Below are 19,612 nucleotides of genomic sequence, written 5' to 3'. Positions count from 1 at the left end.
TGTTAGACAGAAGAAACGCAACCTAGCGCCCGAGCGGTGGAAAGCGGTCGACGAGGAGGTCGAGAAGCTCCTCACAGCTGACTTCATAAGAGAAGTCCACTACTCTAGCTGGGTAGCCAACCCCGTCCTGGTGAAGAAGGCCAACGGCAAGTGGCGCATGTGCGTCGACTACACCGACCTAAACCGGGCCTGCCCAAAACACTACTTCCCACTCCCCAGAATTGACCGCTTGGTGGACACGACCTCAGGGCACGAGTTGCTAAGTTTCTTGGATGCCTATTCGGGCTATAACCAAATCAAGATGGACCTGGCGGACGAAGAAAAGACTGCCTTCATCACGGAGTTCGGTCTGTACTGTTACAAGGTTATGCCCTTTGGGTTGAAAAACGCAGGGGCAACCTTTCAAAGACGTGTAAACAAGTTGTTTGCGCCATTAATCGACAGAAAAGTAGAATGCTATGTAGACGACATGGTCGTCAAAACTCAATTTTCACATGAATTAATACAAGACTGTTCTGTTTTTGAAATTTTGCGCAAGTTTAATATGAGACTGAACCCAAACAAGCGTGTATTCGGTGTGACCTCGGGCAAGTTCCTAGGATATATCGTTAACCGGCGCGACATTGAGGCCAACCCGGACAAAATTAAGGCCATCTTAGATATGAGACCACCCCAGAAGTTGAAGGAGGTTCAGAGGTTGAATGGCTGCATAGCCGCCCTAAGCCGCTTCATGTCCAAATCCGCGGACCGCTGTCTGCCGTTCTTTATGGCAATCAAGAGAAAAGGGTTCGAATGGACCCAAGACTTTTAGCTCGCGCTTGACGAGCTCAAGAAATACCTCGCTAGTGTGCCGATCTTAACCCAGCCCGAGGAGGGCGATATTTTAGAACTGTACCTCTCGACAAGTGACGAAGTAGTCAGTTCGGTACTAATAAAAGAAGTAGATTGGGTTCAGCGACCCGTCTATTATGTTAGTAAAGTATTGCAGGGAGCAAGACAAGATACCCAGAGATAGAAAAGCTAGCATACGCACTGGTAATTGCAGCTCGGAAGCTCCGCCCGTACTTCCAGGCTCACACTGTTATCGTTCTCACCGACAAGCCTCTGAGGCAAGTCTTACTTAGGCCCGAGGTCTCTGGTCGGTTGACGAAGTGGGCTGTTGAACTCAGCGAGTACGACCTCCAGTACAAGCCGCGAACTGCCATTAAGGCCCAAGCCTTAGTAGATTTCATTGCCGAGTGCACATTCAGCTCCGAAGTCCCCAGGCCGGTCAAGCACGAGGCTTCCAACTCGGGTGAGCCCGAAGCTTCCAGGCCGGTCGAGTTCGAGCCCCGTGAGGTAGCTGCCAGTGTGGCATCTCTCCTAGTTCGGCCAAGCGCGAGCTGGGATGAGGAGCCCTGGATCCTTCACGTAGATGGCTCCTCGAACCAACAGGGCAGCGGAGTCGGAATAGTTCTGCACGGCCCAAGTGGCACGAAACTGGAGTACGTGCTACGCTTCGAGTTCGCGGCATCTAACAATGAAGCGGAGTACGAGGCGTCGATAGCTGGACTAGCTCTAGTCAAAGAAGTAAAAGCCAAGCACATCATTATCTGCAGCGACTCCCAGCTCGTGGTTAACCAGGTCACCGGCGAGTACGAAGCTCGCGAGCCAACCATGATCGCCTACTTAGCCAAAGTTAGAGAGGCCCTGCTCAACTTCCAGTCGCACTTTATCAGGCAAATCCCTAGGTCGGAGAACGCTGAGGCCAACGCCCTGTCCAGGTTAGCCAGCACCAGCGACGTCACCATGAGAACTGTGTACATAGAGGACATGCCTCGGCCTAGCATTCTCAGGGGGGCAGAGGAGGTCGCTCCCGTCGTTCAAGCAGAGCCGAGCTGGATTGACCTGCTCGCGAGATTCTTGCTACACGGGACCCTCCCTACAGATCGTAATGCAACCAGAAGGGTGCAGTGCCAGGCAGCCAAATACGTCATGATAGACGAACGGCTATACCGGAGATCCTACACGCTCCCCTATCTGCGTTGCTTGCGACCTACCGAAGCCGATCTCGTACTCTGTGACACTCATGAGGGATTGTGCGGCGGACACTTGGGGGGCAGGGTCCTCGCCCAGAAGGCACTTCGACAGAGGTATTATTGGCCAACGATGAAAGCAGACGCCATTGAGCTCGTTAGGAAATGTGACAAATGCCAGAGACATGCCAATATTCACCACCAACCCGCTGCCGACCTCAAGTATCTCACCAGCCCGTGGCCCTTTGCACAGTGGGGCATCGATCTACTGGGGCCATTCCCGCCAGCAACGGGTGGGAGAAAGTTCTTAGTAGTAGCAGTGGACTACTTTACCAAGTGGGTAGAAGCCGAACCCCTTGTAACGATCACAACCCGAAATGTTCAGAACTTCTTTTGGAAAAACATTGTGTGCCGCTTCAGATTACCTCGAGTATTGATTTCTGACAACGGCAAGCAGTTCGAGGACATCAAATTTCAAGACTGGTGCCAAGACATGGGAATCCGACAGAATTTTACTTCAGTCGCACACCCTCAAGCAAACGGCCAGGCAAACGTCACGAACAGAGCCATCCTCCGTGGATTAAAGGCACGGTTGGACCGAGCTAAAGGATTATGGGCAGATGAACTACCCAGTGTTCTATGGGCCTACCGGACCACGGAGAAGTCCGCCACGGGAGAAACACCCTTCAATCTCACCTACGACACCAAAGCAGTGATCCCTGCAGAGATCGAAGTACCTACGTTGCGACTAGAAGCATACAGTGACCAGACAAACGAAGATGAGCTACGTACCAACCTCGATCTACTCGACGAAGTAAGGGACCTTGCGTACATCAGTACCGTAGCCTACCAGCAGAGAGTAGCTCGGTACTATAACGCTAGGGTCAAGAAGCAAAACCTCCGCGTGGGCGACCTGGTCCTTCGTAGAATTATGGTACCAGAGTCCGGCGCTGGCAAGCTCGGGTCCAACTGGGAAGGTCCTTACCGAGTGAAACGAGTGGTTGGGGAAGGAACGTACGAGCTTGAGACCCTCGAAGGGAAACAAGTACCTCAGGCATAAAATATTGTCAACTTAAGACAATACTATCTATAAGAATTGGGTAGGCCACGAGCCACCCCCAAAGCCTAAGGGCCAGAATACCGAGCTAACATGACCTCGGCACAACAGGACCCAGTCGCCTCTATGGCATGGGCAGACTTCGAGAGTGGGCCACGAGCCACTCCTCCAGCCTAAGGGCTGAAACGCCGAGCTAATGAAGAAACCTCGGCAGCGTACAAGACTTAGTCACTCCTTCAGCATGAACTAGGTACTTGCAGCGCCCAAGGTGCAGACAGGTCGGGCGTATACCCTACTATGTCGCTCACTTCGGTGTACACAAGGCTACCCCTACTAAAGTAATGGAGTACAGTTCGGGAACACAGCGGTTGAGGAACTCCCGCTTCGCGCAAATTAGCCTAATAGCCTAACGGTTCGGAACAAAGCGATCATTTCGGCAAATAAACGAAAGACTTGCTCAGATACTCAACAAAGTAAGGTTTTTATTACGTAAATGTCGTTACAAAAGTCTGTTACAAGAAAAACAGAGAGAAGACTAAGCACGTAAGTACAGAGCCCCGAGCTATTTTGGAGGCTTGCTGTCTTTGCCAGAGACCTCACTGGGGGCAGTAACTGGGCCAACATCCCCTGCTTCATCTTCAGCGCCTTCATCCTCAGAATCTGGATCATCCTTTGACTGACGCACGATGTCGTCAGTGATCCGCGAAGTGGTGATGGCGCTCGTATCCAGGTCGGGGTAGAGGTGCCTGATTAACCACCGACTGAGCTTGAAGCCCTTGCGGTAGGCCTCGGTCATCACATCGTCAAACCTTGAAGAGATGACGTAGTCGATGACGGCCTGAGCTTTGGCCTCCTTGAGAGCATCCTCGAAGATCGTGGTCTTCTCTTTAATATCTTCTTGGAGGCACCCCACCTCGCGCTCTAGCTTCCCCTTTGCCTCCTTGAGGCCTTGCATCTCGAGCTTCAGGGTGTCCCGCTCAGCCTTGAGGCTATCCACCTCGAGCCCCAAGGCCTCTTGGCTGACCTTAAGCCCATTCACCTCGGCCCTCAACCTGTCCTTGTCTCGGGCCAGCTCACCCTTCTCCGCCATTAACACCTCGATAAAGCTCTACTAAGCCAAGGCGTCACTCTCCAGGCGGTGGACCTGACTACGAACTGCCCTCAGTTCGGTATGGGCTGCGCGGGATGACTTCTCAGCCTCCAGAGCCCGCCTCAAATGCCGATCTGATTGAAGGGTCAAGGCGCGAATGGCGGAGTTTACCTGCCAAAGGGAAACCAAAAAAAAAAAAAAAACTCACCACCATAGTATGGGTGGTAGCTCAGGCACTGAGCTGACCAGGAGTGAGATCATTAGCCCACTCGGTGACCTCCCCCGGGTATGCAGCCAGCTTGCTCTTATCCAAGCTGCACTGGGGATTCAAGACGGTTTGGCTCCCCTGACCCTCCGAGCTGGACGCTGTCATCTCTACATCGCGAGTGGACTCCTTAGAAGCCTCGACGGCAGCTTCAGTAGGATGAGCCTCGGTAGCAGCCTCTGTAGCGCAAGCCTCGGCAGTGCTCTCAGCAACAGGTTTGGTGGGCTTAGCAGAGGGCTCCGCTACCACCTCGGGCCCCTGAGGCACCGCGTCTCCTTCCAAGTCGATGACAGGTGGAGTGCTTGGGAGCTCAGGCTCCGGAGCTGAAGCCCGCGGAGGTTGAATCTCGGCTGAAGCTTGCGGAGACTCAACGCGTGCTTTCTTGGCCACGCGCTTCTTCCTCTTCATCTGGTGGAAGAGTCTCTGGTTGTCAATCTTCTCTGCCTCCATGGGACCTGTAGTGAAGTTCAATATTACCAATCCCGAAGTGAACATACAAACAAAGGGCCGAAGTAAGGCAAAACCTACCCGAGCTCAAGCTGGCCTGGATGAGCTTCTCCTCGGATGTGAACTCCTTATAATTTAACCCGAGCTGGGCTAACGACTGGAGCTCCTTCTTGGTCTTCCCATCTAGCATGATGCCGGGGTCTTGAATGACCACCCTCCAGTCAGTAGGGAAGGGCCACCCCGTGCTACTCCGAACTACGAAGTAGTCCCGCTTCCAGGTCGGGACTTTGCTCGGGAGTCTGTGCATAAGCTTGAAACCCGGGCGGGGAGATAGGTAATAAGACCGTCTGTGCCCGGGGAAGTGCCCGAAGCACTCTTCTTTATGGCCAAAATGGTGCTGAGAACATCCAGGTCGATAGGGAGAGAACGATCAAAACAAAGAGAAATGGTCCCAACTTTATTCCGTATGGAATTCGGGTGAAGTTGGTCCAAAGTAATGTTGAAGTGCACCAGCACCTCGGAAATCAAGTGGTGAAGAGGGAGTCGGAGTCCGGCTACTAACTGCTCCCTAAAGACCACGATCTCATCAGGACTGTTCTCCCATGGGGAGTTACCGGTAGGGAGACTGTAAGAATACTCCCTAGGAAGGTGGAACCTCTGTATGAGGTCCTGGAGTTTCTCCGGAGTCATGGTGGAAGGGCCGAACTGATCTGGCACCCGACCTCGACGGGAGGTGGATGCCAGATGACCTGAAGCCGCCCGTACATCGGACGGCTGGGCGGCGGAAGAGCCACCCTGAGCCGAGGTACCCACCTCGGGCTCATCGACAAGGCTATCTACGCTAGACGGCATAACAAACTGGAAGGGAAAAGAAAGCTCGGGAGGACTCACCAAAGGAACGCGACCGGACTGGGAGAACGGGACGAACTGGAAGACCCGAGCTAAGAGACCTCTAGCACGAGCTCAAGCACCAACAACAAAAGCTTTGTGGCGAAGAAATGGCCAAGGGTCCCCCCTATTTATAACCACAGCAGCGGGCTCCTCGAGGCGAAAGCAGTCTAGCGCGTTTTTGACGTCCGCAAAGTCCAAACCGCGTGAGGTCCGTGCGTAATCTGGATGCGACTCGGCTCTCTCTTAATCGAACCAGGCACCAGACCGGTCCAGTTGGAAGGAGCGTGCACCAGAGTGGCATAAGTACCGACGCCAAATCCACTCGGAGTGTCATGACCTCCCCGTGCCGGGTCATTGTCACCAGCGCGGGGAGTGGGGGGCAATTGATGGATGGTGATTTGGCCCGACCTTGCAGCACGGGTACCCGTGGGCGTGACCTTGCTCAAATAGGACTCAGCGTGACAGCGCAACGGTAGCAACCACAACTCGGAGGGAAGGTCCCACCGAGTTCAGCTCGGCAACTGGGCGGATAAGCTACTCGCCAGAAGCCGCCTTACCTGAGCCTCCCTTCGGGGGTTAAGGCACTTCGGGGCGCCCCGAGTTCGGGGTACCCTGACCTCTCTTGAGGCCCGAGCTCCTCCCAATGGACCTCGGGCCACTCCCATACAGGAACGCACCGATCCATCTCTGGACACCCCGAGACATAGACACCTCAGGCCAGCCAGCTCGGCATAACTTGCTATAGGCAGCTCGTCACTCAAGAGACAGCCCGGCGGAATGTAATTCTTAGAAGGGTAGTTCGGCCTACCACAGGAAGGCTTCCTGCTCGACCACCGTACCCGACAGATCTGGGATAGCCGCCATGTCCCTTGTCAGATAGTGTCGTGCGTGCCGCCTCTAGAAGGTGTCTTGTACCTGACAGGTACGTACCCTGCAGTGGCGATCCCGCGCGTGCCACCTCAGCCCTGTCTGTAACAGCTGTGGCAGGCTGACAGTGGCGGTTATACTTGCCCTGTCAGAGGCCAGTGGGCCTGGTGCAGCAGAACTCTATTATAAGGAGCCTGTTCTCAGAAAATAGGACTCTCGGAAAATCTCTTGCGCCATCTCACTCTTAGCCTTTATCCTCTCTTTGCTTCTTACACAGAATACTGACTTAATCGTCGGAGCGTTCCCGCCGGGCAAACCCCCCGGGGATTCTTCTTCTTCCTCATTTCAGGTACCTCTTGGGAAGCCACGTGAGTGCCAGCTAGGGGTGACCGGATTGCGCACCTAATGGTATCAGTGGCAAGACAAGGAGGGGTAGGATTCTTTGGAAGTGTACTAGAGCAGCAATACTTTGGACCGTTTGGGAGGAATGAAATGATAGAATATTTGAAAGTAAAGAAAAATGCAATGAAGCTTTAGTTGAAACAATAGCATTGAGGGTGGCACATTGGGTAAAAAGCTTGAAGCTGTTTTCAGCTTTTAAGGAAGAAGACTTTTTCAGGGTTTGGGGACTTATCGCTGCAACATCATCTATGAGACAACAGTTTTTTGAGGCTTGGTCCCCTCCAACAGATGGTTGGAAGAAGCTGAACTTTGATGGGAGTTGTGTGGGTAACCCAGGCCCTTCAGGCATTGGGGGGCCATCAGAGATGAAAATGGATTCATTATTGCTCTGTACTCCGGTCCTGTCGAGGAGGGTGATGTGGCAAGGGCAGAGTTTCTAGCTGCAGCATATGGGGTTGAGAAGGCTAAAGAGTTGAGTATTAGTAGACTGATCATCGAGGGAGACTCAAAAGTAGTGATAAAATGGTTGCTGAAAGGGGAAGGGATGACATGGCAGTTGAGGAATGATTTCCGGAGATTTAAATGGATGTCAAGGAACATGTCAATCCAGGTAGGGATGGGTTAGGAGATCTGTCAACAGTTTGGCAGATAGATTAGAAAAGCAAGTGGTTCAAAGAACACATATGTTTTTGGCACATTTGTAAATCTGTCCTGGATGAGCTTACTAAGCTGATTTCTTTTGCAACTTCTTGTTGTATCCTAAAGTATTTTAATTAATGAAATTCTTTCAAAGTTATTGATCGAAAAAAAAGAAAAAAAGAAAGGAGACAAGAAGCCAAGAACTCCATTACACCAAACAAAAAAAACAATAATTGCTCTAATCAGGACCTTCTGAGAAAACTCTCTCCAAACTACTGATGACCACACTTTTAAAAGACAGACTTGGAAGAACCCCATTAATCAGATACGCTACTGTTATTCTTCCTCAACAAACTTATCCTCCCTCCCTTAAACTTCTTCATCCCAAACCTCTCCACCTTTCCCACCTACAGTCTTCTTCATTCCCTTCTCCTTGCACCTCCTCTCGAGTTTAGCAAATGCTCTACGAGCAAACACCTCTCCACCCAGGAACCATAGGCCTAAAGATCTGCCTACCTCAATATCCCTCTCAGCCCATTTCTCAATTTCCACACTACCAGTCTTCTGTTCTTTCTTCTCCGATGGGTTCTCACCACTCCTCTTTTCAACATCTCCTCCAACCTCCTTTTCATCTTCCTCAATTCTAAACTTTAGCCTCAAGCTTCTCAATGGGATTAACCACCAATTGATTGTCCATTCTTAGAGTTGACTCAGTCTTAATTGCTCCAACCGAAACAGTATGACAAGAAGATTTGATTTTAACTCCTTTTCTCTTGTACCACCTTTTGTATTTGTTAGTAGGACTTGCCCCAATTAGGCCTCCTTTTAAATGGGAAAAGACTTTCGTAACATGCATAATATGGGGTTTGCTTGTATAATGAGATTGTTTTTTGCACCTCCATCACCTCAGCTTAGTTACTTCTATATTGTCGCTTATATCCCTCCTCTGGCCTAAATCAACTCCTAACTTTCCAATTATCACCTCAGAACAAAACTTCTCAATGTTTTCAACTGCAGAAGCCATCTCTGATGCCACACCTTCTCTATCAATCTCCATAGAGTATGACTAACTTCCAACTCTCTTTCGTCACCCCTATTTGCAACACTTCTTCCTGCCAAAGCCTTGTTACCATTCACTTCACCCCTTGCATCTACCACTCTCCCTTGTATCCTGAGCATGCATCCTCCTTCTCTCCTACTCCCCGTAATCCTCCACCAACTGGAACACCATCTTTGTAACTACTCTTTTGGCACAAAGCATATTGTATTTCAACCAAAATAGAACCAAACCATAAAACATTACTTACTTGTTTATCACGATCAGTCCTAACCGCCTCCTAAACATCAACAATACTCACATGATTCAAACTTCAACCTCATAGCTTTCACTTCTGCAAACAAGCATGTTGTCCTCCAAAACACTCAATCTCTTTGACACTAGCTTCTTCATCCTAGATCTGTCATAAGTGGCAATCACCAAAACCCACTTCTCGCTCTCCCTTTAGTATTTCAATTCCTCTTTCCACGAGAACTCCTAAACCTTTTAGGACACTTTTACATTTGAAAGCTTTTACTTTTGAAACCCTTAAACAGCTGGACCGATCACCTTTCTTAAGTTGATTGAGCTTCACCATTGGGGAGTGAAACCCCTTTGGCCTTTCAATTCTTCTTGAGCCTGTCGGTTACTGTTTAGTTCTCTCCATTCCCCAACATTTCCTTTCAAATCCACCTAAGCCCAATCTCTCTTCACCTCCCTCTTCCATGTGTCCTTCCACTGAAGACCGCAATCTGGTCCTTGCCCCTTGCCCCTTCCAACTCCCCTTTATTTCTCTCATCCACAATATCGATTTTACCCTTCGACCCTAACACATCATCATCTTCCACCTCAAGCCACCTCTTCCTCTCCCTTCCTGCCTTTGGTCCATCTTCCTGGAAAGCCTTACTGGTTTCTCCCCCCACAACCTCCAAAACACCCTTCTCACTATTGCCTACCAGATCTGCCCTTAGAAAAGTTGAGTCCTCTCCTTCAACAAAAATTCTTAAGTTATAAACCTCCCTAGAAAATTGAAGTTTCAGTTGATTCGGAACACGGAACACCTAATACGTCATCCACCTCCACTAACATTTTTGCCAGATCTAACTTCTCCCACTTTTTGTTCATTCATCAACCATAAGGAATCTGCCACATTCTTCCCCAGTTGCTTTGAATGTAGTTAGACTCCAAGCATGCAGTGGAATGCCTACCACCCCAATCCACAGAACATGCCACCTTCCATCTTTGGCACCCAATCAGCCTCCCTCGTATTGAAGAACATAAACAAGAACAAACCTCCATTAGGTTTTTACCCCCATTACCTTCTCATTTCCCCATTCAAACATTGCCCAAGCCTCGACTTTCTTGGCATCGGAATTGACTCCCATGAATCTACCAATCAAGCTGGCCTGCAACACCTTCATCCTCTTGTCCAAACTCTCAACTTCCCTAACATCAACTTGAACAGTCGCCATCATTCTCTCCCTAACATCTTCTGTTGTTTTCCACATTCCCTTTTATTTTTTTGCTAGAGTTATTGCTGAATTCCTCTAGTCTTTGCCTAATGGTACAATCATCAGCCACTTATCAAAAAATTCTATTTATACTTGTATTGATTAATTAATGTATTTTAAGTTATGTCCAAGCTATTTTGTTGGTCAAACCAAAGCTAAGTCTCAAACTAACAAACTGATGGGTTTGTACTTTGTAGTTTGTTTCCAGCTTGCTTAGGCCCATTTCATCCACCCAATTGGCTGCTATTTGCGTGCCCTGCATTACACCCTCAAAACAGTTTATTTCAATTATTTCCTTGTCTGACCAAAGTATTTGCAAAATGATTAACTGATCTTTCAATCCAGCAAAATGATGTTTTCAATTTCCATGAGCCCATGCTGTTGTATTTTAACCACCCTGCTACCACCTGTGATTCACCTTTTGCCACCACATCCTTGAAGTTTGAGGGATTTGCCCAATCTCAGTCCATGTAACAGAGATAGTGGTTTGTCTGTTATTTTTCGAAAAAAAGAGGAAAAATGGGCTAAGTTGTTTTTCCCTGTCTTGGTAGTTCATATGAATGATGTCAAGAAAAAGGATGGCGATGAGAATTTCTCCTCCAGGATGGTCAAAAAGGAACACGCTTCAAAGCTGCACACAAAAGGTATTATCTTTAGTTCAGTCATATTTGGTTTTCTATTTATTGGTTGTTGAATATTTTATCTTTATGGTTTATTTGATTCCAATACTTAAGGGGACTCTGAAGGAACCACAGAAGAAATGGTAGTTCTCAGCGATCATGCCTATAAAACTGATGGTTCAGAAAAGCAGAGGTATGTGATTTATCTTTTGGACCTTCTAATGCTGCTTTAAGTGGTGTACTGATTTTCCTGTTTATTTGGTTATTTTTTTGATCAGCAACACAGAATTTATTTATTGATTAGATTGAAAAAGCATATACATCAAGAAGTTGTGGGCAGAAGGATAAGCCCAAGAGAAGAAAACCACTAATTACAAACCAGCCCTGAATATAGATTGTCGTTGAATCCCTTGTTTAGCTTGCCCATCAGCCATTACTGTTAGCTGATCTCCTAGCTCATATAACTTGGATCAACATGTCTTTAGATATCTGCTTGAAGCGCCTGAGTTCATTTCTTAGCTTCCATATTATTCCTTCCCCCCTTTTCAGCCAGTTTACAACAATCTTTTGAGTCCCCTTCAATAATCAGCCTGTTAATCCCCATTTCTTTGGCTTTTTCAACACCACACACTGCTGCCATCAGTTCTGATCTCACCACACCACCATGCTGAATAGGACCCAAGCATATGGCTAAAATGTTCCCATTCTCTTCCCTTATCACCCCACCAATACCCAATGGTCCAGGATTTCCCATACAGCTACCATCAAAGTTTAATTTCCTCTATCCAGCCACTGGAGGGGACCCGACATAATTTGTTCTAGATTTTCTAGAAGCAGTGTTAGCAATTGTTCCCGAAGATCTGAAGAGTCTTTTGTCTTAAAGTCAGCAAACAACTTTAATGTTTTCACCCAATGTGCCACTCTTAGAGATATCACTTCGATCAAAGTTTCTTTGCTTCTTTCCTTGTCATAAAAAAATCCTTAAATTTCTTTCTTCCCAAATTGTGCAAACCACTGCTGCTCTAGTGCACCTTCCCATAATTCTACCTCTTCTTTTAGAGCACCTGAAAGTATGGGAACTAAAGAATCTGTCCAGATTAACAGGAGGAGTCCAACTGCAACCAAATAGAGTGGAAAACCACTCCCAAATGTAGTTAGCGGAAGGATAGGAAATTAAAAGATGAAAGGCAGTCTCATTGTGTAGCTTACATAAGGAACACCAGTTTGGGGACAAGCATCAATTTGGTCTTTTTTCTGAAGCAAATCACAAGTGTTAATGGAGCCATGGAACACTTTCCAACAGAAGGCACTGACTTTAGGAGGGATGGGCTAACACCAGATCTCCTTGACAGGGAAAAAAGGAGAGGAGGAGGTAGTAGCAAGGGAATTCAGAAATGATTTGCAAGAGAATGACCTTGACTGGTTGAGAGCTCAAACTCTAGAGTCTGAACCAACTGTCCCCCAAAACCGTTGAACTTAGCAAGTTAATCAAAGCAGAGACATTAGAGACTTCAGATCCTCTCAAATTTCTAGTAATGCCCAAATTCCAATTCAGGTTAGAAAATGAAGAGAATGAACTGATGAAGTCACTGATAGGTTTTTCCTTGAGGCTGGAAAGAGCAAAGAGGAAGGGAAAACCACAGGCAGGGGGAATCTCCAACCCAAATGTTCTCCCAGAATCTGATTTTCTGACCTGAAGCCAAATCATACCTTATGTGGGGAAGAAACAAGGGGAGAATATCATGAATGGCCTTCCACAGAGCAGCCAACGTAGCTCTACGCAAATAGCTTGCATCCCAACCATTGCTTGACAGCCCATAGATACTTGAGATAACTATAGTCCATAGTTTCTCAGTTTCTTTAGGGAACCTCCACAACCATTTACTCAATAAAGCCAAATTCTTCATCTTTACATTTCCAATCCTCAAACCCCCTTCACCTTTCAACTGCCTAGCCTTTTCCCACCTAACCAAATGGTCTTTCTTCCTTTTCCCAAGCTCCCACAAAAAGTCCCTCGTGATTTTCTCAATTCTTTTTTACCATAGCTTGGGGCATCCTAAAGACCGACATGTAATAGACTGGAAGATTAGCAAAGGTAGATTTAATCAGAGTAATTCTTCCACCCATTGAGATATAATTCATTTTCCAACTTGCCAACCTTTTTTTCTAACCTTTCCACTACTGGATTCCAAAAGCTCATCGATCTAGGATTTCCACCAAGAGGCAAACCCAAATAACACAAGGGCCACTCTCCTTTTTCACATCCCAACAAATCAGCCATTGCACTCAAAACAACCTCTTCCAAATTGATGCCAACCACTAGACCCTTAGACCAATTGATTCTCAAATTGGAGATCCTTTCAAAAAGACTCACAACCATCTTCATGTTTTCCACACCTTCTCGGTCCTCTCCATGACTGAACAAGAATATCATTTGCAAACTGCAAGTGTGTGACTAAAATTCTATCGCTCCCAATTGTCCAATCTTTAACCAATTGCAAGGAGTTAGCCTTTGAAATTAACTTACTTAAGACCTCAGCCACCAAAGTAAAGAGAAAGGGAGAGAGAGGATCTCCTTATCTTAAACCTCGGATCTGAAAGGCAATTGCTGTTCCATTAACTAGAATAGAAAAATGATTAGTTTGTAGACAATCTTTGATCCATTTACACCACAAATCCCCAAATTCACACCTCCTCATAATGTTTATCAAAAAGTCCCAATCCACAAGGTCATAAACTTTCTCCAGATCCAATTTAATTGCCACAACCTTCCTTTTTAGCCTTTTTTTGAGCCTCTTCACATTCACTTGCAATTTGGATTTGATTAATAATTTGTATATCTTGGACAAAGGCCCCTTGGTAATGGGAAATGAGAGGGGGAAACACCTTTTTAAGCCTTAGAGAAAGCACCTTGGCAATTACCTTGTAGATGCTAGTCACTAAGCTTATAGGTCTAAAATGTCCTGGCTAGGTGTCATTTTGTTTCTTTGGGTTCAAGGCTAAGAAGGTTGAATTAATCTCTGGGCTGATTACTCCCCTTCTGTGGAATTCCCTAAACACTTTCATCAATTCATTCTTAATTGTCTCCCAACAATGATGAAAAGCCACTATGAATCCATCAGGTCCAAGAGTCTTGGATCTATCCACAGAGAAAATGGCTTCCTTAATTTCATTTTCCTCGAACAGTTTCTCCAGTAATTCCACTTGATACTCTTCCAAGCACTCCCACTCTAGTCCATCCAGAGCCCACCTCTTTGTATGGCCTACAATAAATTAATCTGAAATGATCAACAAAGACCTTAGCAAGAACGCTGGAGCGACCTACCAGCGCCTTGTAAATAAATTTTTTGCTAATTTAATTGGAAATAAAATCAAAGCTTATGTTGATGAAATGGGAGTGACCTACCAGTGATCAAGGCGCAGGTCCTGGCTGACTTCGTCGCCGAGTGTACGTTCAGCATGTCGACCCCTGCAGTTGTCGAGCTCGTGACCACCTCGGAGGCATTAACCAGTGTGACACCCGTCTCGACTTGGGATGAGGAGCTTTGGATCCTCCAAGTGGACGAATCGTCCAATCAACGTGGAAGCGGAGTTGGGCTGACCCTCTATGGGCCTAGTGAGGTGAAGTTGGAGTACGCCCTTCGGTTCGCGTTCCGAGTGTCGAACAATGAAGCTGAATATGAGGCGTTGGTAGCCGAGCTATTGCTGGCGAAGGAGGTCAGTGCAAAACATCTCGTGGTGTGCAGTGACTCGCAGTTAGTGGCGAGCCATGTGAATGGGGAGTACGAGGCCTGGGAGCCCACCATGTTGGCTTACCTGGCTAAGGTCAGAGAGTTCTTGCCCAACTTCCACTCTTGGTACATTTAACAAGTGTTGAGGTCTGAGAACATTGAGGCTGATGCGCTCTCGAAGTTGGTCGGTGCGACGGACACTACGAAGAGAACAATCTACATTGAAGACTTGCCACACCCTAGCACAAAAAGGGTGGTAGAAGAGGTCGCTCCCATTTTGGTTGCAGAGCTGAGCTGGATGGATCCGCTTGTTGACTATATGCGCCACGGGACCCTACCTGCAGAGCGTAATGCAATTCGGAGGGTGGAGTGGTAGTCAACTCGCTATGTAATCATAGGTGAGCAACTATACTACTAGTTGTTCATGCCCCCTATCTACGCTGCTTGTGCCTGACTGAAGCAAGCCAAGTGCTATGCGAGATCTGTGAAGGTCTCTACAGAGGACACCTAGGGGGCAGGGTGCTCACCCAGAAAGCGCTACGACAAGGCTATTATTGGCCCACAATGAAGTGTGACAAGTGCCAATGGCATGCTAACATACCACACTAGCCCGTTGCCGATCTGAGGTACCTTACCAGCCTGTGGCCATTTGCACGGTGGGGGATAGATATCCTCGGTCCTTTTCCACCTACGACTGGGCAGAGGAGTTTCTCGGTCATCGCAGTTGACTACTTTACGAAGTGGGTGGAAGCCGAGCCGTTGGTATCCATCATAGCTTGGAATGTGCAGAATTTCTTTTGGAAGAGTATCGTCTGCAGATTCGAACTCAACAAAGTATTGATTTCGGACAACGGGAAGAAGTTCGAAGACATCAAGTTCCAGAATTGGTGTGCCAAGATGGGAATCCAACAAAACTTCACCTCGGTGGTCCATCCCCATGCAAACGGTCAGGCTGAAGTAACAAATAGGGCAATACTCCGTGGATTCAAAGCTCTTTTCTCTCGAGCTAAAGGTTTGTGGGTGGACGAGCTGCTCAGTGTCTTATGGGCCTATTGAACTACTAGCAAGAGGGCAACCGGGGAGACTCCTTTCAACCTATCGTACGAGATAGAGGTTGTCATTCCAACCGAGATCGAGGTGCCGATCTTGCAGTCTGAGATGTACAATGAGGAGGCAAACGAGGATGAGCTGCGGACTAACCTCGACCTGGTAGAACTCCATGACTTGGCCTATATTCGGACTGTAGCATACCATCAGTGAGTAGCTCGGTATTATAACGCTCGAGTAGGGGTGGATTCGAGCCGAGCCGAGCCGAGCCGAATAGTACCAGGCTCGAGCTCGGCTCGAGTCAAGAGTTCATAAGCTCGAGCTCGTTTCGGCTCGGCTCGGCTCGGCTCGTTTTATATTTTATAAAAACATTTTATTATAAAAATATTTAGAAAAAATATTTTATAAAAATAAAAATTATATGTAAACTTTTTATTTTATATTTAAAAATTAAGAATTATAATAATTAATAATTATAATATTTTTATTATATATGTTATTTTCTATAATTTTATTATATATATATATATATTCGAGATGGCTCGCGAGCCTCACGAGCCTAGCTCGAGCAGCTCGTGAAAAGCTCGGCTCCTTGCCACCCCTACGCTCGAGTTAAGAGACGCCAATTTCAAGTTGGCGACCTGGTACTCAGGAAGGTTATGGTACTTGAGCCTAGTGTAGGAAAGCTAGGTCTGAATTGGGAAGGACCCTATAGAGTTCTCATGGTGATTGGTGAGGGTACGTATGAGCTCAAAACGTTGGAGGGGAGGCATGAAACTCGTGTGTGGAACGTTGACAACTTAAGGAGGTATTACTTATGAAGAGTTCAAAAGTTTCAAGTTGCGTCCGCTAAGACTACACAATTTTACCAAGTGTGAAAATGAGACCACTCATCCTGCTACCTAGTCTAGCCGATCTACGATATGAGCACTTTGGCTAAGTTGTACACAAGGGGAAGCCAAACCGCTTTTAGCTTTAAGGCTTCCTATGCCAACCTCGAGACACATAGGCAGTTCGATACCTCATCATTGTTTTGACTTAGCCAAAATTACGGGTCTAGTCGCTTTGGTGCCTAGGCAACTTGTGCACCTCATGACCTCGACAATACCAAATGTTGTTTCGACACCTAGCCTATTTTCTACTAATTGAGAATACAAGGCGAGAAGAAGGGGCACGATATATGCGAAAAGTCGATTCCATTAAAAAGAAAGGGTGTATCTCAAAAAGAGAGAGAGAAGAAAAAGAAAAGCAATCAAAGAACATGTAGGCTCTAAAAAGAAACAATCAGGAGTGCCCATGCTCCAGGTAACAGTAGAAACTCCCCAACTAGCGACTACTCTTCCTCATCTTCTTGAAGCTTGTCGTCGACATCGTCTACCCCGTCATTCGCTCCATCGCCGATCTCTTCATTTACCTCATCTAGAGTTAGAGGCTTTTGGTCGACCTGCACGGCCAGCTCATCCGACACTGACCTAATGGACAGGTTATTGAAGTCAAAGTTGGGATGGCAGGGACTTAAGGAAGTGGCGACACAACTTGAATCCCCTCTTCATCGAAGGAAGGGCACTCTCGATCTTTTCCTACTCGTACTTAGGCGGCGTACGTAAATGTTTGACGGCTGCGACCTTGACACGATGAATATCTTTAGTAAACTTAGCCCGTCGCTCTTCCAGTTGACGATCCTTCGTCTGCACTTCATCGGTTAGGGCGGCGATGGTTCCTTTGGCCTCCTCTAGCTTGCATTGCATGCTGGTACTGAGGTTGATGAAGCGTTGGCGGTCCTCCTCTGCACTATGGTGGGCCGCTTCAGTGCTTAGGCGAGCTCCCTCTAGTTGGGCTTGCAGGGCCTTTATGCTCGCTTGCATTTCACGCCTTTCCTGTCTGGACAAGGCGACCTGATTTAACAAAACTTGGCTCATCGTATTCGCCTGCAAGAAAGGAAAAATAAGCAAGGCCCGGAAGGAAAAGAAAATCAAGACATCAAAAATAGAGATCATACCCGAAGGATGCACTGAGTCATTCTAATACCGATGTTAGAAGGATCCAGCCCGCTGTAGAACTGCAAGTCCTCAGGAAGAAGAATTCCCCTCCCCATTCGTAAAGCAACTAGGGGATCGGTGAGACGATCGATGTTGGGAACGAAGCGAGGTATGTCAGAGTGATAGGAGCCGGTAGCGTGCTCTTCTTGACCGACCTGAGGGGAGGAGGCGAGTGGGTCTGTGGCAACCTGTGCGAACTCTACGGACATTGGGTCACCACCCCCTTCGAGGTCGACGACTTTGGGCATGTGCACGGCAGGCCTCTCCTCGACAACAGTCGACGAACTCTCCATCGATGAGCGAACTGAAGAGTCAGTTGCCCTGCTCTTCTTCAAGATGCATATCATTCTAAGATGGCAATGTGTTTGATGAGATTTATTTGCATGGGCTATGATATAAATGGTCACTTATCAACTTGGAATCCCTTGGGATTTACAAGATTTGTGTTTTGAGCCTCACTTTGGGGCTTGAGCTAAGTTTTATAAATTGTACTATATTGGTAAAGCATTTGCTTGTCTTTACCAATAAAAACTCATTTGCTTTGCTTTGTTAAGAATATCTTCAAACTCTACTTGTTTGGATGCATTCTCAACTTCATTATCTAGTACAACTTTTATTGGCTATTGCACTACCTTACCATGGCAGGGAAAAACAATAAAGTCTGTAGACCGACTTGCAGCCCACTGGGATTGACTCAGTTTGTGTCCTGTCCCTCTACCGTGGGCTTAAAATATACTGGAACTCCACAAAGGAAATGCAATAACAGCTTCTGAGTTTACTGGAAGTGACTAAAGGAACTTGTGATATATCCGATCTCATAAGATAGTTTGCTAACCTCCATGGGTAAGAGCCTGCTCTTTTATCTCACCTGATATCTTTGGCCAATCACTCACAATTAATGTGTTGGTCCAGTGATTTAAAAGGCGTGCCTAGGCACACAGGCGAGGCACATTTTAGGGTAGGCGCCTTGCCTAGGTCCTAGGCGCATCCCTTTCAAAAGGCGCACGCTTAGTGTGCCTAGGCCTTGCGCCCCAGCCCTAACGTGGACTTGCTTTGTCTTGCCTCGAGGGGCGTGGCACAAAATTTGCTTGTAGAATCAGGAATGTAATTTGTCACATTAGCTACTTGAAGTAATGTAATTGAGAAAAAAAAGATTGTGGGTTTTATATGCTTGAAAATGTTTTATATGTCTGATTTTATTTTTATTTTCTCATTTGAATATGCTTTTTTATTTTTTAATCAATAACAAAAACTTTATTAAGAATTATGAAGCTTTAGGTACAAAAAAGGGGGAGATAAAGAGTCTTATCTCCCCATCAGAAAATTACAATGAAAGAAGATTAAAAAATAGCCCAAAAAATAGCCTCCCTATTCACCCCTTGCTTGGCCAACCCATCTGCAAAAGAATTAGTAGTCCTTTTCACCCATCTGTATTGTATCTCAATGCTTCTACATAGCCTTAAGAATTTTTTCTTTTCATTATTGTAACTCCACAAGCCACTGTCCTCTTTCTTCAACCAGCTAATCACCACCTTTGAATCACCTTCCAAAATCAGCCGACTGCTATTTAGTTCCCTTGCTCTTTGAACCCCTTTTAAAGCTGCAAGGATCTCAGCCCTAATAGAGTCTCCTTCTCCAATAGGGCCTGAGAACAGAGCAATAACAATCCCTTCCTCATTCCTGAAAACTCCCCCAATCCCAAAGGGCCCTGGATTCCTTATGCTACTGCCATCAAAATTCACTTTTATAAATCCAGAGGGAGGAGGGGACCACAAGGGACTAAGAGTCCTCTTACACAGAGTAGAGGTTGCTATCTCTTTCCAGTTTCTTAACAGGTCAGAAATAGGAAAGTCTGAGAACAGTTCCATAATTTTTAGCCAGTGGGCAGCCCCTTAAAAGTATTAGGTCTAATAGTTCTTCCAGGGATCTTTCCTTTTCTGAAAATATTCGAGAGT

At 46.8% G+C, this 19,612-nt stretch overlaps 1 protein-coding gene across 3 annotated transcripts in view; it reads left to right on the top strand.

Annotated features, from left to right (window-relative positions):
- LOC104595591 (RNA-binding (RRM/RBD/RNP motifs) family protein) overlaps positions 1 to 19,612 on the top strand; it is a 47,932-nt gene that overhangs the window by 8,781 nt on the left and 19,539 nt on the right. For 2 of the 3 annotated variants that reach the window (XM_010256375.3, XM_088887952.1), the window contains exons 5-6: positions 10,772 to 10,864; positions 10,955 to 11,033. In XM_010256375.3, coding sequence (XP_010254677.1) covers positions 10,772 to 10,864; positions 10,955 to 11,033 — 172 coding nt within the window. The remainder of the gene's footprint in view (positions 1 to 10,771; positions 10,865 to 10,954; positions 11,034 to 19,612) is intronic. The other variant, XM_010256376.3, reaches the window with a different exon arrangement.

Source organism: Nelumbo nucifera, chromosome 5 (assembly GCF_055504915.1).
Source record: "Nelumbo nucifera cultivar China Antique chromosome 5, China Antique-T2T, whole genome shotgun sequence".
In the NCBI taxonomy this organism is placed as follows: domain Eukaryota; kingdom Viridiplantae; phylum Streptophyta; class Magnoliopsida; order Proteales; family Nelumbonaceae; genus Nelumbo; species Nelumbo nucifera.
Note: the sequence above shows the minus strand (reverse complement) of the source record. Positions and strands in the feature narration are given on the sequence as shown.